Below are 16,758 nucleotides of genomic sequence, written 5' to 3'. Positions count from 1 at the left end.
TTTCCTCTCTATACAATATTATTTTGACAAAAGAGAAAGAAGTTTTCTCCTAAGCCTTAGAGATTTAAGTTTGGCAATCTGCCAGAATTGCGATTTGATGTTGGATGTCAAAGCTGAAGGTTAAGTTTTTGGTTTTTGGCGTTTTAATTTTGGAAATGGCAAGTTACCTTTATAGGTTGGGACAGTGTCCAGCTTTCCTTTTTTAACTTGTTGTCTCTCCAGAGGCCGAATTATCACCACAGGCTGCACTTTGTAAGAATTAAAATCCCGTTTGTAGGTGGTGCCAAGATCAATCACCCCCTGTTTTGGTTTATATTCTTCTGGTGCATGGCGAGGCTGTTTGTCTATTTCATAAGGACGATAATCTGACCTGAAATATATAAGTTTGAAACATAGCCTCACAGGTTCTTTTGTTTTTAACTCTTTCAATTTAGTATTAAAGTTTTCAATACTTTCACTAGAAAAGTCTAGAAGATATTAAAATGGTGATGGTTGGTAGACTCCTTGAAAGAGATTATTGAATTCCTTGATGTCCTGCCCAGTGACTAAATATCTTAAGAAAAATAAATATTAAAAAAAAATTTCCAGTTTTCCAAACATCTTTACAATGGATCATTGGTTAACTGGATCTTACAGAAATAAAATAAAATCTTCCAAGAATTGAATTTTTGGCCGTATCTGGAAGGAAATCACAGGTTAAAGGTTTAAATGAATCTGAAAAAAATTTAACTATATCCCCTGGGTCCACTTTGTCAAAACCCTTATTCATCCTATTAAAGACTCTAATGAACTGTTTGGGTGTGCTGTCTTTTTGTTGAGTCATGCTGTCTTCCCACTCATCATTAAATAATCAGTTAAAGGAGTCAAGTACATCTGACTCTGGCCTTTAGACATCAGTCATATTCATAGCATGGATGTAAGTCTTACTTAACTTCTGACCCCCCAGCAGCTCTTGCCAGGGATGGGGGTCCTAGGGTACCCTGGCCACCCTGGGCATTTGATAAACATTATGTTATTGCAGACACTGAGGCTGTCTGTTGAATTGGAGAAGACCACAGACTTAGAATGTTAAGACCAACTGGGCCCAAATCCTGGCTCTGTCATTTGCTACATGTATTATATTGGATAACTTCACCTGTCTGTTCCAGTTTCCTTATATATAAAACAGAACCATAATGTCATCTGCCTCATACAGGGTTGTTTTAAGGACTGATACATACATGCATGTACAGCATACACATGACTGTTTTGTACACATAAAGAATGATTATTTTGATTACTACTACTATTACTAAAAGTCTTCCAAATTGCTTTCTTTTCTTTGGCATTGACTTCCTATTGACATTTCTATTGGCATTTCTTTTCTATTGGCTGTGGTCACTTATTTTATGATTTATTCAAACCATTTTTTTACTAATCAGTATTTTCTGTATGCGGTCATAACCTCCTAAAAACAAAACTCACTGAATCCCTTCTCTGTTCACAATGTAACTTCTTAGACTTGTTAACTCACCCCTGTCAATCCACTTCAACCCACCTCCTTGACCCACTTCAACCTGGTTTTTCAGCACAGCCCTCTCTAGTACAGTTTCAAGGTCCACAGTGACTTCCATATGGTGAAATGCATCAGACAGTCTTAGTCCTCATCTTACCAGAGCTCTCCAGTAGTAACTTTCATTATTGACCATTCTTTCTATTTCTCGAAATCTCTTTCTCCCTATCTTCCTCACTATTTCTTCCCAGTCTCCTATGTCGGTTCACCCTCCTAGACTCAGGCATGAAGTGCTAGAGCTCCTCAGCACTTGGGTCTGCACACTCTCCTCTGCTCGTCGCATGTTCCCTCCTGAGCATAGCTCCTCCACCCCCACAGCTGCCATCACTAACTAGATGGAAATGCCTCTCAAACTTACATCTCTGCTTAGACCACTTCTCTTAGCTCCAGACCAGTTTTTACAAGGCCTCTCAGATAGTCAACGGCATCTCAAAATGTACTATACCCCTAATCAAAATATTTCTCCCCAACAAATCTGTCTCCTTTTGCTTGATCCTTATCTTAGTGAATGGCACCACCACTTCTTCAGCTGCACAGTCAGGAACCTAGACTGACCCTTCATGCCTCATGGGACTGAATCCGTTGTCGTGTATGTCTCCTGCAATGGCAGGCAGGTTCCTTTATCACTGGTGCCACCTGGGAAGCCCCTTCATGCCTCACCTCCCTCTTAAATTTAGTTTATCACCACCTCCTATCAGCTTTTTCTCCTAAATCTCTCTTAAATCTAACTGATTTTTTCTGTCTCATCTACCACCCTGATATTCTAAGCTTTTGTAATAGCTCATCTACACCAGTTCAGTAGCTTCCTAAACTCACTCACTAGTTCTCTCTCCAATCTTTTCATACCCCCTGCAACACACACACACATACACACACAGCCCTCCAAAAGAAACCCTCAGTGGCTTCTTACTGCTCTAAGGCTATAGGAGAAACAGCATGGCCCCTTCCAGTAGCTCCAATTCACCTTGTGCTTCCTCTGCCCCTGCTGGCCTTCTCTGTCCTGCTTCATGCTGCTCTCTGCCTGGAAGGCACTTTCTTACATTCTTAATCCAGTTAAGTGCTTCACAGCCTTCAGATTTTAGATCATTCTTCTCATTTCCCTGATACAGTCAAGCCTCCTATTCTGGCTTTCAAGTTACCTGGTGCCTACCCTTCCTAGATTTGATCACCGTTGCACTTTTATACTCATTCTGAGTGATGTTTTTGACTGCCACCTCCACTAGACTGCAGTGTCTGTAAGCACGGAGATCAGGACTGTTTCTGCTCATCACGTATCCCAGGCACCAGGCATAACACCTGACACTTAACAAAGGCTTGAGAAATACTATTTAGAAGATGAACAACAGTAGACATCACATACCTCTGCTTCTCAAGATATCTGAGTTGTTCTTCGCCCTTCCCAAATACCAGCTAGAGAGGAACAGGCTAAAATGCAATCAGGAAGTGGAAGAATCAGGGAGAGGACAGAGGAAGCTTAGAAGTCTTAATTTCTCTAGTTAGATTAGTTATATGTTAGAAAGTGTACCTCCAAACCCAAAGCAACTTTCTGTGGAGACGTAGTGAAGGGTAAATGCACTCTTACTCATCTGATATACCCTAAAACACTGGACATGTCTGCACTCAGACTTTGAGGGCCGCCTTCCTGCCACCTCTGGCAGTCACTGATGGTGCTACAACTGTAATCCTCCAAAGGACCAAAAGTCCCGAACAAGTCCAGACATCTGCTCTGTACAGTTTCTTCCTATAGTACAGAGAAGTATAGAACAGAATGACACATTAGTTTTTAAGTGTGCAGATGAATCAGCTGCTATCTGCTGCCTAGTCAACACTGTCAACATGAGGGAGTCAAGCAAGAGTTCCAAATCCCTTGAATGAGGTCCTTGGAAATACTTCTGTTCTTAGTTGCTAAGTTGTGCCCAACTTTTATGTGACCCATGGACTGCGGCCTGTCAGGCTCCTCTGTCCATGGGATTTCCCAGGCAAGAATACTGGATTGGGTTGCCATTTCCTTCTCCAGGGGATCTTCCCAACCCAGGGATCGAACCCGAGTCTCCTGCAGGCAGATTCTTTACCATCTGAGCCACAATACTGCTAATTCCCTCGTCAAAATACAAAGAAAAGATCTAGTGTTTTACTAAGTGGAAAGATGATTTAAGAAATGGAAGGTTTCGTTTTGTTGGTATATTTGAATCTGTATTTAGTTTTATTTTATTTTTACTATTAAGGCTACTTGAACAAGGCAATGGAGAAAACCCAGAATTGAAAAGCAATTGACTTTTTAAAAGAAACATGTGGCAGGTTAAACTTTCTTCATTTTTTAGAGTTGGTTACATGCAAAATCTTTATTCAACAAATATGAATATTGTTAACTTTATTTCAAATCTCCATTATGAATCACTAAGGCATCAAGGAAGAAAGGAGTAGAGGTGGAGAAAAAAGGAGTAGCTTTTCCCCTTGGCTCTATCTCAGCCAGCTGCTTAGTTCCTTCATCTCACTGACTACGATCTGGGATTGTCTTGTTTCTCTGATTTTTGTTTGGGGGCCGTTTATAGTCACAAGACTATAAACAGTGGTGGGGAAGCCCTTCTTTCCATTCCACATCAGACCCAGTGGATAGTCCAGGACCTGCCCACTGCATTGAGACTGTAGCAACAGAATCACCAGTGATGCTGGTTAAAAATGCATATTCCTGGAATCCACTCCATTAGCTACTGACTGTTTTAGGTGGTGGTCTGGAACCTATAACTATAACCTTTCTTGATGATTCCAAATCACACAAAAGTCTGAGGACTATGGAAGATCTTCACATTTCTGGAAGAGCCACACACCTACAGAGGGAACCACAAGAGTTGCCTGAAATGTTAAAAGGCATAAGTATTGGACTAAAAGTTTGAAGGTCTCCACCTTTGCTATGTAAGTAAAATGATCTTTCTTTGAAATGAAAATGGATAATACTAAAAGTTAACATTGTTTGAGAGCATTTTAAAAACCCTAAATTATAGAAATCTGATGTACGAGTTCTTTGAAAGCAAGAACCTATGTTTATTGATATTTTTTAATGCCTTAGATTGTGCCTTGAATATAGTGTGCACATCAACAGAATAAAGAAAAGAACTGAATTGACAGAGATACAAAGAGATCAAAAGTGCAGAGCCAAGTGAAAAGTTGAGGCTTAAAAGAACTTTTCTGTCTTTCACACACTGAATAAATATTGAGCACCTACTATGAGCTAGTAGGCATGTAATAGGTTTCTGGAAATAGAATGCTGAGAGAAGAAGACACACAGTTCCTGCTTTCACTGAGACTAATCTAATGATAAATAACAGGCAGATACTTTCAGAACTTATATAGGGGACTTTTACCTCACCAAAAACTGGGTGTCAGAGAAAGCTTTTCAGAGTAATGATTGAGTTGAGATCCATATGTTGAACCAACATAAACTAGGATAAGATGCAGGAAGAATTTCAGGCAGGTAAAATAGTATCTTGGAAGGCTATGTGACAAGGGAAATTTAGTACATTCAAGAAATGAAAAATGTCCTATGGGATATAACCAGAAGAGTGCAAAGGGCATTACAGTGAAAATAAATTAGAGAAGAAAGTGGGGACTAAGCAATGAAGGGATTTGATCATATATTAAATATAATGGGAAAATACAAGAGCAGTTTTAGCAGGGAGGTGATAGGATTGGATCTGCATTTTAAAAAGGTCATCTTGCTCAACGTCACTAATTATTGGAGAAACTCAAATCAAAACTACAATGAGGTACCACTTCACATTAGTCAGAATGGTCATCATTTAAAAGTCTGTAAATAACAAATGCTGGAGAGGATGTGGAGAAAAGGGAACTCTCCTCTACTGTTAGTAGGAATGTAAGTTGGTACAGCCACTATGGAAAATAGTGTGGAGGTTCCTCAAAAAACTAAAAATAGAACTACAATATTATTCAGCAGTCCCACTCCCAGGCATATATCCAACAAAACTTTAATTCAAAAAGATACATGCACCATCCCTATGTTCACAGAAGCACTATTCACAATAGCCAAGACATGGAAACAAATGTCCAGTGACAGATGAATGGATAAAGGTGATGTGGTACATGTATACAATGGAATGCTACTCAGCCATCAAAAGGAATGAAATAATGTCATTTGCAGCAACATGAGTGCAACTAAAGATTATCATAAGTAAGTGAAGTAAGTCAGAAAGAAAAAGACAAGTACCATATAACTTGTATGTGGAATCTAAAATATGGCAAAAATGAACCTATCTATAAAACAAAAACAGACTCACAGACAGAGTACAGACTGGTGGTTGCCAAGGGCGTGGGGGAGGGAAAAACTGGGAGTTTCGGATTAGCAGGTTGTAACCTATCACATTAATCTATTGGATGGATAAACAACAAGGTCCTACTGTATAGCACAGGGAGTATATTCAATATCCTGTGATGGAAAAGAATGTTAAAAAAGCAATGTCTGTAAGTGTATAACCAAGTCACTTTGCTGTAAAGCAGAGATTGGGACAACATTGTAAATCAACTATACTTCAGTGAAAAATAAAATTAAAAAAAGAAAGAGGTCATCTTGGTCACCTAAAGTTAGAAAACAGATCAGAGATGCAAAAGCTGGAGTAGATACAAACATAAACCTTAGGAAGTTATTGCATTCTGGTCACATTGGAAAGCAGACAAACACAGAGATTTTAGGAGGTTAAAAAAGAAATCAACAGAACCTTTTATGTTTCCCTTCTACATTCTCATTTTTGTCATTCTAGCTTAGTTGTCATCTTTCTGTTTTTCTCAAGTTGTGACTCAACCAGTTTCTTGCTTTTTAGATTGGTTCAACTTAAATCAACTAAATAGTTTAAAGAGTTCAACTAAATAGTTTAAAGAAAACTTTATTAAAACCAGGAGAGTGGTGAAAAAATAAGTAAAGCAAATTGTTTCTTGATATTTACTTAAATGTTGTTATTCCTTCCATCTTGCCACGATATGCTCGAAATTCTTCCTTGGGCTTCAGACTCTGAGGTGGAAGAACACTGCCGTATGAAGGATATTTTTCCAAATATTCAGTTGTGGCACAAGACTCGCCAGAATTTTCATAAATCCTTGTGGTTCCATGTGGGCAATGATGTCGCCTATGCAAACATAAAAAACTCATAACAGTTTAACTCACATGAGCAATTGTATGTGCACACTGCAGAGGTAAATATGATAGATGGCAGTTTTGACTGATAAAGTGAAAGAAATAGACATTTGGAAATTTTTAGTTACATAGTATGGAAAAAAAAAAAAGATTAAAATAGCAAGATGAAAAAGTAACAGACCAGGTCAAAACTTCCCAAAGGGGCCCAACAATCTTGATCCTGATAGACAGAGACAGCGTATTAAACCATCAATGAGTTTGTTCTCTTAGAAGAGCAGGGATCTTTGCCCCACTCTATCACAGTAGCATATTCAAAAGCAGAGACATTACTTTGCCAACAAAGGTTCGTCTAGTCAAGGCTATGGTTTTTCCTGTGGTCATGTATGGATGTGAGAGTTGGACTGTGAAGAAGGCTGAGTGCCGAAGAATTGATGCTTTTGAACTGTGGTGTTGGAGAAGACTCTTGAGAGTCCCTTGGACTGCAAGGAGATCCAACTAGTCCATTCTGAAGGAGATCAGCCCTGGGATTTCTTTGGAAGGAATGATGCTAAAACTGAAACTCCAGTACTTTGGCCAACTCATGAGAAGAGTGGACTCATTGGAAAAGACTCTGATGCTGGGAGGGATTGAGGGTGGGAAGAGAAGTGGACGACAGAGGATGAGATGGCTGGATGGCATCACTGACTCGATGGACGTGAGTGAGTGAACTCCGGGAGTTGGTGATGGACAGGGAGGCCTGGCGTGCTGCAATTCATGGGGTTGCAAAGAGTTGGACACGACTGAGCGACTGATCTGATCTGATCTGATCTGATCACAGTTGCAGGTGGTGGCCAGATCTCAAGAACTGGTTAAGTGAGCCTTTCAATAGTGGCTCCCAGCTTTGCCAAGATTCTTATACCTCAAACATACAACTGAAAACAGGGGTGGCACCACTGCTGAGGGGATTCTTAGAACTTCAGCAAAAGACATGTCAGTGGGAAGCATTACCAATGTTTAAAGCTCAGAGAAGATTCCTCTTGCTTTGGCAATGCCTCAGTTCTCTGGATCATTTAACTGCCTGAAGAAAAGGGAGCCTCCAACATCATGAAGACTGAAAATTCCTGACAGCTGGATGGGAAAGGAACTTGGATTGGATAGAAATGAAAGATTAGAAATAATAATTAATTTTCATGCACTTCAGTGTTTTCAAATATGAATCAAATCCTCAAATGTTGATTTATCTTTTAATCCACATTGGATTATTAATTATAAACATTTACCATGAAACTAAGGGGAAAACTGCTTTCATCAACATTCTAAGTGTCTTTCCTTTGGAGGAGATTACAATACCACGGGGCTGACATATTCATAATATTCATTGAGCAAACAGTGATCTAATCCCTGGGTCAACAGGGAAGTTGAGGAGGAGAAGACTATTTCTTAGGTGATGGGAGGTTGTCAGGTAGGACTCACTGACCAATTCTAGGTTTCAGGAAATTAGATTACAAAGGAGAGCAGGCTGGATGGGCTTGGGAAAGACAATATCGGTCAGGCAGGGGTGGGGAAAAAAAGCAAGGGATAAAAGAAAGCGTAACATGGGTCGAAAACTCATCGACTTGCACTCCGTTCTATTCTTCTGTTTCCTTTCATTAATTTTTAAAATAGTGTGGGGCATACACTCTCCCAGTTGAATCAGATCTCCCCCACTTACCAGCTTGACCTCCGCTGCTGCACAGGCATATAAATCCCCACGCTGGATGGCACTGGAGTTTGCGCCCCTGGATAGGAGCCCATGGAGAAGGCAATGGCACCTTACTCCGGTACTCTTGCCTGGAAAATCCCATGGACGGAGGAGCCTGGTAGGCTCCAGTCCATGGGGTCGCTAACAGTCGGGGACGACTGAGCGACTTCACTTTCACTTTTCACTTTCATGCATTGGAGAAGGAAATGGTAACCCACTCCGGTATTCTTGCCTGGAGAATCCCAGGGACAGAGGAGCCTAGTGTGCTGCCGTCTATGGGATCGCACAGAGTCGGACAAGACTGAAGCGACTTAGCAGCAGCATAGGAGCCCACAAATGCGTGCGTGCGTGCAAAGTCGTTTCAATCGTGTTTGCGACCCTGTGGACTGTAGCCCGCCAGGCTCCTGTGTCCATGGGATTCTCCAGGCAAGAATACTGGAGTAGGTTGCTGTGCCCTCCTCCAGGAGATCTTCACAAACTAGGGATGGAACCTTGTCTCCTGGGTCTCCTGCGTTGGCAGGCGGGTTCTTTATCAAGTGCCAGGAGCCCACAAAGCAAAACTGCTTAACCCGAGATAGCTGGCGGGGTGCGCGGCCAGCATTCGGGGACCCGGGAATAAGTGGGGACGTCGCTGCGCCCGGGTACCCGCACTTCCGCGGGGCGGCCACTTGAGGGCTTCGTCCCCGCAGCGGCCCTAGCTCACTTCCGAGCCCGGCCGCCGCCACGCCGGCCGTTCCTTACCCGCAAGTACAAATCTGACACAGACACCAGGTCCTCATGCTCCCGGCTCCTCAGCTCCTCCAAACTCGCAGCTTCCGCTGTTCCACCGCGCCCTCCGTAGTCAAGGCAACCGCGGGAGCCCAGGAGACGGACGCGGCGCCGGCTTCCGGCGGCGACACAGACGCGCGCTGGTCAAAGGTCGTGCGTCGCTAGCCCCGCCCCCGGCGCGCAGGCCTTCGGGAGATACCTAGTTGTGGGTGCCTGCGAGGTGCGTGGTGTGGTCTGCGTCGGGGTCCGAGGGGGACTGGTTGGGCGGCGGGAGCCGGTGAGTGCGGGCCCGCAGGGCGCTAGGCTTCCTCCTCTGGCCTCCTCTGGCAGCTCCAGGTGGTGGGGGAGCCCGGGGCGCCGCGGCGGCGGAGCGAGGCCGGGGGCGAACCCGGGCTGGGAGCGGCTGCCGTTCGAGCTTAAGTGTCCTCTCGCGCCCGACTGCTTTTCAATGTGGACCCGGAGTCCTCAAAGAAGAAGGGAGTGATGAAGAAGGGAAGGTGGAGATGAGGGTTTATTTTTTCTTTTCCCCAATGTGGGAAGGAATGAAAGACATTCATTGCACCTGCTCAGCAAATAAGCACGTGACCCAAAACTTTATTCGGGCTCCATAGCAGTCATCAAGCTGAATGTTTCCCCTCCAGTGAAAGCAAGCGGAGTGATAGGAGGAGGGACTTGGAAAAAGATCGAGGAGCGGAAGGAAAGATAATCAGCATCTTCTTTCCTGCTTAAGACCCTTGCGATACGTCATCACTGACCTGGAGAAATTCACCCCAGTACAGAGTCCAGGGCAGAGTTCCTGGTGTCACTGGGCACCCAGCCCTAAGGAGCTCTGATTCATCGCAGATCCGGAACGATGAGTAAAATCCACAGTCGTAGTACAGTAGTTGCTGAAGTGCTCAAATTGGACTTAGGTCTGGGTGTGTATCTGCCTTTAATAAGGGTTTTTACTTGAAGGAACTTGAGAAATCTTGTCAGTTCCCAGTATTAAAAGCCCTTTTTTGTTGTCCCGATCTTAATCATTTGTAATACGTCTTTAATTTTTAGTCACAGAAAATAAGTGACCATGGTGCTCAATAGTTTGGATAAGATGATTCAACTCCAGAAGAACACTGCTAACATTCGGAATATCTGCGTTTTGGCTCACGTAGACCATGGTAAGAGCCCTTTCTAAAGAGCTTGTTTTCAGTAATTAAGGGGGTGTGTCTCCACACGTGTCATTGGAGTGATGCTAAGTTGAAAGTCTTATTTCTTTTACGAGTTTGATGTGGTAGAACACAGCCAACTAGGGATTGGTGTTCTTCTAGATAGTTGGTTTTTAAATGAGAAGTTGAGTTTTTGTTAAACTATCAAGTATTTTTGAAATGGCTTTCTAATATAACAAGTCTGTAGTCTTAACATAATATTCTCAGAACCTGTGTTCTGAGTTCAGGGTTCTTTGCCCTCTATGTCAGATGGTAGAAATTTATGAACAGGGCACCCTCTCAGCTGTAGAGGTGATTTGGGGGTTGAGCAACACAAGGTGAGACATGCAAAAAGTAGATGATAAGGATTGAGAGAGCTGGAGAGTCAGGAAGCTAGGAATGCGTTAAGAAAAGGCTTTATAGCATAATTAGTATTAGAGATGAACCCTGAAGGGTGATTCAAGATGGCAGATGGGGACACTCATTTCAAGTGGGAATAGTATCAGAAGGGGAGAAAGAAATGTATGTGACCAGAGGCTGGGACACAAGAGGGCAAGGTGGGCTGATCCATGGTGCTTAGCTCCCGACAGACATTGCTTTCATGCCACAGCATCGCCTCCTGCTAAGCCTGCTCTTGATTTCAAACTACTTTTTGTTCACCCAGTCACAGCAAAGTGATAAGAGGTGGGAGTGTGAAATAAAACCTATATCAGATCAGATCAGTCGCTCAGTCGTGTCCAACTCTGCAACCCCATGAATCGCAGCACGCCAGGCCTCCCTGTCCATCACCAACTCCCGGAGTTCACTGAGACTCACATCCATCGAGTCAGTGATGCCATCCAGCCATCTCATCCTCGGTCATCCCCTTCTCCTCCTGCCCCCAATCCCTCCCAGCATCAGACTCTTTTCCAACGAGTCAGCTCTTCACATGAGGTGGCCAAAATACTGGAGTTTCAGCTTTAGCATCATTCCTTCCAAAGAAATCCCAGGGCTGATCTCCTTCAGAATGGACTAGTTGGATCTCCTTGCAGTCCAAGGGACTCTCAAGAGTCTTCTCCAACACCACAGTTCAAAAGCATCAATTCTTCGGCACTCAGCTTTCTTCACAGTCCAACTCTCACATCCATACATGACCACAGGAAAAACCATAGCCTTGACTAGACGAACCTATATACCATCCTGAAAGTGAGGGAGGAGGAGATAAAAGTGAAGAGATAGGCTATGCTGTGTCTTGAAGACCCCTTCCTGCCAGCGAGGCACTAGGACAAGGGTTGTTGTTTAGTTGCTCAGTCGTATCTGACTTTGCAACCCCTGGACTATAGCCCGCCAGGCTCCTCTGTTCTTGGGATTCTCCAGGCAGTAATACTGAAGTGGATTGCCATTTCCTTCTCCAGAGGATCTTCCCCACCCCCCAGGGATTGAACTCACATCTCTTGCATTGGCAGGCAGAGTCTTTACCACTGAACCACCAGGGAAGCCCCTGTGTAAAGTATGCCTCAATTAAAAAAAAAGTTATTGGACAGCTTTTAAAGTTGGAGATACAGTTTATAGCACTGTGGAGTGCTAGAATCTTTGCCCTTCCAGACAGTGCACTGTTCAAAAGTCTAGTTAAAATGCTCATTGTGTTTTCTTTAACTTACTGTAGGTAAATAGGAAATACTTTGTAAAGCAATTCTTATGGTTAAACGTTAAATATGTAGATGCACTCTACCTGCCTTCCCCTTTAAGAAAAGTCTATTTAAATTAATATTGTTACTTTAACAGGAAAAACTACTCTGGCTGACTGTCTTATATCTAGCAATGGAATCATCTCCAGCCGCCTGGCAGGCAAGGTATGTTATTATATTTGATATATACGTACATTTCAGTAAGTATTAGCAAATCTACAATGCGATGAAGCATTTGTTGTGTTCATAAAGACCTCAAAAGTATAGAGCATAGTTCATGCATCTAAGAGACTGGCAGTCCATTTAGCAAGATAAAATAGATTGTTGAGAAAAAATTATTTCTGTGTTGCTTTTATTTTAGTTTATATTAATATTTTATAAGTGTAAGAATGAGTTTTTGCAGTAAGTCAGATGATCACCTGGCATGATTGTGGAAGATTTCACAGGTGGAATACATGCTTCACAGCAGGAAATAATGTGGATAAAATGGATAAAGGCTAATTTGTGGGTTTTGAGTGGAACATTTGCCTAGCAATTACTGAGAAAGGAAAATGTGCTGGTACAAAAAAATGTATCAGATTATGACGATCTTGAAGTACCTAAGTACTAGTACTAACCTGAGTACCAAAAGAAGGCTTCTGAAGTATGAGGGTCGTGAGGAAAATCATGTTTTAGGAAATAAAAGAGATCTTTGTTTCTAGCTGTGACTTGAAAGGACTTGGAATGATTTATTTGTAGTAGAAAAATAGATATCCCTTCCTTCAGTGAATTTAAGATATAGTCAGCAGGATTTATCCAGTGATTGGTAATACAGAGAAGAGGAGATGGAGAAGCAAAATTGAATTTGAAAAGTAGACCTGAGATACTAAAGGAAGAATGGGGCCTTTGAGGCAGATCAGGTCCCCAGGAAATTGGCCCAAGACATTGTCTAGAGGAGGCTTAAAAAACTGGGTGGAATAAAGTAATAAAGTGCTTTTATTTTTCCTATTTGAGAAGTTAGAACAAGTACAATAACTCTACTGTAAGTAGATGAAATAATAAAGCATAAATTAATGAAGTAGAAAAGATCAAAGCCAAATTTGTTCTTCAAAAGATTCATACAACTAACAAATATGATACAGTAATGATGGACATGTCATTATACATTTAAAGAGTGAATCCTAATGTAAACTATAGACCTTAATTGATAGTAACGTACTGATATTGGTTCATTGATGGTAACAAGTACCACACTGCACACAATGTAAGACATAAATAACAGGGAGGGAACTGTGTGTAGACGTACTTAGGAACCTCTTTACTTTCCAGTTATTCTAGAAACTTAAAATTGCTCTAAAAAGAAAGTCTATTAATTTAAAAAGAACTACTAGCAATGTAGACATTGTGTGATTATCTTGCATTACAACTGATAAATATCTAAAAACTGATCAAGGAAAAAGGAAAGGAGAAAGAAATACATGATACTAGGCAAGAAAAGAAGGCAATAGCACCCCACTCCAGTGCTCTTGCCTGGAGAATCCCAGGGACGGGGGAGCCTGGTGGGCTGCCGTCTATGGGGTCGCACAGAGTCGGACGCGACTGAAGCGACTTAGCAGCAGCAGGCAAGAAAAGTGCTGCAGAGATTTAAAGGGTAATAATAGTGGGACCTAATGAACAACTTCACAGCAGTAATAAGCCTAAAAATTTAAATATTTAAAACAAAAGTCCACATCAGTCCGTTTTAACGTTAAGGTTGCGTTTTTACAGTTGAGGTACATGGACAGCAGAGAAGATGAACAGGTCCGAGGGATCACTATGAAGTCCAGTGCCATCTCACTGCATTATGCGGAAGGTAAGTCGGTCTGCATTTACAGGACAGTGGTTTTGTATCTTTTGTGTCTTCCTTTCTCTTTCCAAATCAGTTTCACCCCTCAGGTTGTTTTGCTTTACCTTCCACAAACTTCATTCTGGCCTTTCCAGATGATCAATTTTCAGATCAGAGTCAGGCTGTCCAGACTTGGGTACAGATGGGGACCTCCGACTGGCTTGAGGGCAGAAGCACTGGCAGTTCACACCTGCCCCCGTCCACCCAGGTGCTTGTGGAGTTATCTTCTCTGGGAAGGTCTGGAGTCATAGGACCTTGCTGGCTCAATCTTATCATCCTGTTTCCTCGCTGGGTCCTCGTTCTGTCCTCTGGCCTGCCTGTTAGATCTAGAGTCTTATTTACTTGGCTCTGCATTGCCATGGTCACTGTAGCTTTTATCCACTGATCAGAATGACACTCTGACAGTAATACTTTTAGGGATTTGTCGGACAGACATAGTCATACGAGCATGTGAGATGTATGTTCATTGATATTCACCCTAATGTCTGTATCAATGAAAAGAATGCCTTAGTGTCTGTCTTTGGAAAATAGTTAAGTAGAATGATACATCCATGCTGTGAAGTGCTCTGCAGCTGTTCCAACAACTGTGTGATTATATAGAAAAGATTAAGTTGGAGACCAAAAGCAAGTTGCAGAATAAATACTTATAAGACACAAATGTGTTTTGATGATAAGGATATATTAAGTATGTAGATGAAGGTGCCTGGAAGGCTGTATACCAAAACCTTAACCATAATTATCAGGGACTGGATTATGTGAAAACTCACAGTTTTCAAGATATTTATTTTGTACCGTTCGGAAATTTTACACAACATGTGAGTTTTGATCAGTAGAAGACAGTAGTAAAGATGTATTTCATTTCCCTAATGGACACAGTGTCATGTCCCTGACACTAACACCAAGGGCTGTGCTGTGTGGGGTGTGGCTCTTCTCTTTGAGGTCAGTCTTTAAAACGGTTTTGAACTAAACCAGTTTTGAAGCTCTTAGGTACATGAATTCTCAATGTATTTAAAGTAATGCCTTAATTTTTAAAAAACTACCTCTCACATTTTAAAGAGTATGTCCTAATTCTGTGATTCAGCAAATGGCTCAGTGGTCAGTTTTTTTCCTATCTCTCCTTATTTTTATGAACTTGAAGAGTTTAGAGGTTCATGGACTGTTCTTTAAATAGTCTCAAAAGGCCTATTGTCGTTTCTACTCTGTAGCCATTCTTTATACCTGTGAACAAATAATTGCTATCACAGAACTTCTAAAATGAAGTTTTCATTCTGATTTATCTTTAAAAAAATTTTTTTAAAATTTACAAGTTTTATATGTGTTGTAGAAAATTTACAGTAAAACATAAGATTGAAATAATAATTGCCCTAGTTTTACCCCCAGTTATTTTATGTTCTTGCATTTAATCCTGTCATCAGTGTGCATGTGTATGTGTGTGCTTGCAAGCTGTGAGGTAGGTATCTAACTTAAACCCCCCACCCCCGCAAAGAGTTAACTACTTATTGCAACAGCAGTCTCATTTGATTATTAAGTACTGTGTCATTAGTCCTTGGTGTGGTGCTGCTGTCAGCACCTCTACATGAATGAGGCAGTCAGGTGGGACTGCTGTGAGCCAGAGAATAGACTCGGTCCACCCATGAAGCACCCCCTCCACCTGGGTGGGGGCTGGTGCTTTTTACCTCCAACTGACAGATGCCCTGTGTTTTTCTGTTTTGTTTTGTTTGTTTGTTTTTTCAAGAAAAGGCATCAAGATTTTTGGTAAACTCATCCAGTTTAAAAAAAAACTGGCAATTATTAAGAAATGGTAAAGTACAGTATAGAGCAAATTGTAGTGGGCTTTTCACTGTACTTCAGGCATATGTGCTAGCTGACAGCCTGGTTCAGGGGGACACTCAGTATTTACCCAAGAGGCAGCCATACTGTAGCTTATAAGTGCTCCAAATGTGGAGACCAAGGATGTGGAGGCGTCTGCAGACAGATCCACTTGTAAGTTCACCCCCCTGTAAGCACCTCCAGGAAGTGAAAGTGTTAGTCACTAAGTCGTGTCTGACTCCTTGTGACCCCATGGACTGTAGCTTGCCAGCCCCCTCTGTTCATGGGAATTCTGCAGGCAAGAATACTGGAGTGGGTTGCCATTTCTTCCTCTAGGGGATCTTCCCGACCTGGGGATCAAAGCTGGGTCTCCCACACTATAGGCAGATTCTTTACCATCTGAGCCACCAGGCGAACACCTCGGTAGGGGTCTGTGCTTATGGGCTAGTAGAGGGTTTCAGCTCTGTGACCCTCTGGTCTTAATCTCTAAGACTGGGCCCTGGGGACACTGACTCTTTCCATCCAGATGCACATGAGGCCAGCACGTATCAGTAGCTACTTGTCGCTTCCAGACACGTCAACATTCACTCGTGTTTCTGATCACTGTCCTTTTCCTTTGGGACCAGGCTTGGAGGATGGGTTTCCATTGTGCCTAGTTTGACTAAAGGTCAGATTTTTTTCCTCCAAAGATAATGAACGCTTTACCTTGTGAAGCATTCAGATGATGTAAGATCTAAGAAGATGTGTGCACCGTGGTTTGATTCTGAGCTGCATGTCTCATCTGCGTGATTTTGTTTAACCCTTATGGCGATCCTGGGAAATGGAGATTCTCCTCATTTTACATGTGTGCAAAACAGAGTTCAGAGAGATTAAGAGACCTTCCCAGAGACAGAGTAGTTAGCATGTGGCAGTAGTCCTGCATAATGAATGTGTGCTCAGTCGTGTCTGACTCTCTCTGACCCCATGGACTATAACCCTCCAGGCTCCTCTGTCCATGGGATTTTCCAGGAAAGAATAATGGAGTGGGTAGCCATTTCCTACTTCAGGAGTCCTG

The 16,758-nt window shown here is 42.3% G+C and overlaps 2 protein-coding genes across 6 annotated transcripts in view; one reads left to right on the top strand and one right to left on the bottom strand.

Annotated features, from left to right (window-relative positions):
• The window catches only part of SAXO2 (stabilizer of axonemal microtubules 2), a 58,237-nt gene extending 48,941 nt beyond the window's left edge, over nt 1-9,296 (bottom strand). The window contains exons 1-4 of one of the 2 annotated variants that reach the window (XM_055555939.1): nt 9,157-9,295; nt 7,683-7,818; nt 6,508-6,687; nt 168-370 (exon numbers count right to left, since the gene is read on the bottom strand). In XM_055555939.1, coding sequence (XP_055411914.1) covers nt 168-370; nt 6,508-6,687; nt 7,683-7,744 — 445 coding nt within the window. In that variant the 5' untranslated portion in view covers nt 7,745-7,818; nt 9,157-9,295. Of the gene's footprint in view, nt 1-167; nt 371-6,507; nt 6,688-7,682; nt 7,819-9,156 lie in introns of both variants that reach the window. The other variant, XM_055555940.1, reaches the window with a different exon arrangement.
• Nucleotides 9,285-16,758, top strand: part of EFL1 (elongation factor like GTPase 1) — a 112,025-nt gene continuing 104,551 nt past the window's right edge. For 2 of the 4 annotated variants that reach the window (XM_055555935.1, XM_055555938.1), the window contains exons 1-4: nt 9,285-9,403; nt 10,228-10,337; nt 12,129-12,196; nt 13,778-13,862. In XM_055555935.1, coding sequence (XP_055411910.1) covers nt 10,247-10,337; nt 12,129-12,196; nt 13,778-13,862 — 244 coding nt within the window. In that variant the 5' untranslated portion in view covers nt 9,285-9,403; nt 10,228-10,246. Of the gene's footprint in view, nt 9,461-9,617; nt 10,101-10,227; nt 10,338-12,128; nt 12,197-13,777; nt 13,863-16,758 lie in introns of those variants that run through there. The other 2 variants (XM_055555936.1, XM_055555937.1) reach the window with 2 other exon arrangements.

This window comes from Bubalus kerabau, chromosome 19 (genome assembly GCF_029407905.1).
Source record: "Bubalus kerabau isolate K-KA32 ecotype Philippines breed swamp buffalo chromosome 19, PCC_UOA_SB_1v2, whole genome shotgun sequence".
Taxonomy (NCBI): domain Eukaryota; kingdom Metazoa; phylum Chordata; class Mammalia; order Artiodactyla; family Bovidae; genus Bubalus; species Bubalus kerabau.
The sequence above is the reverse complement of the archived record's forward strand: the minus strand, read 5'-3'. Positions and strand labels throughout refer to the sequence as shown.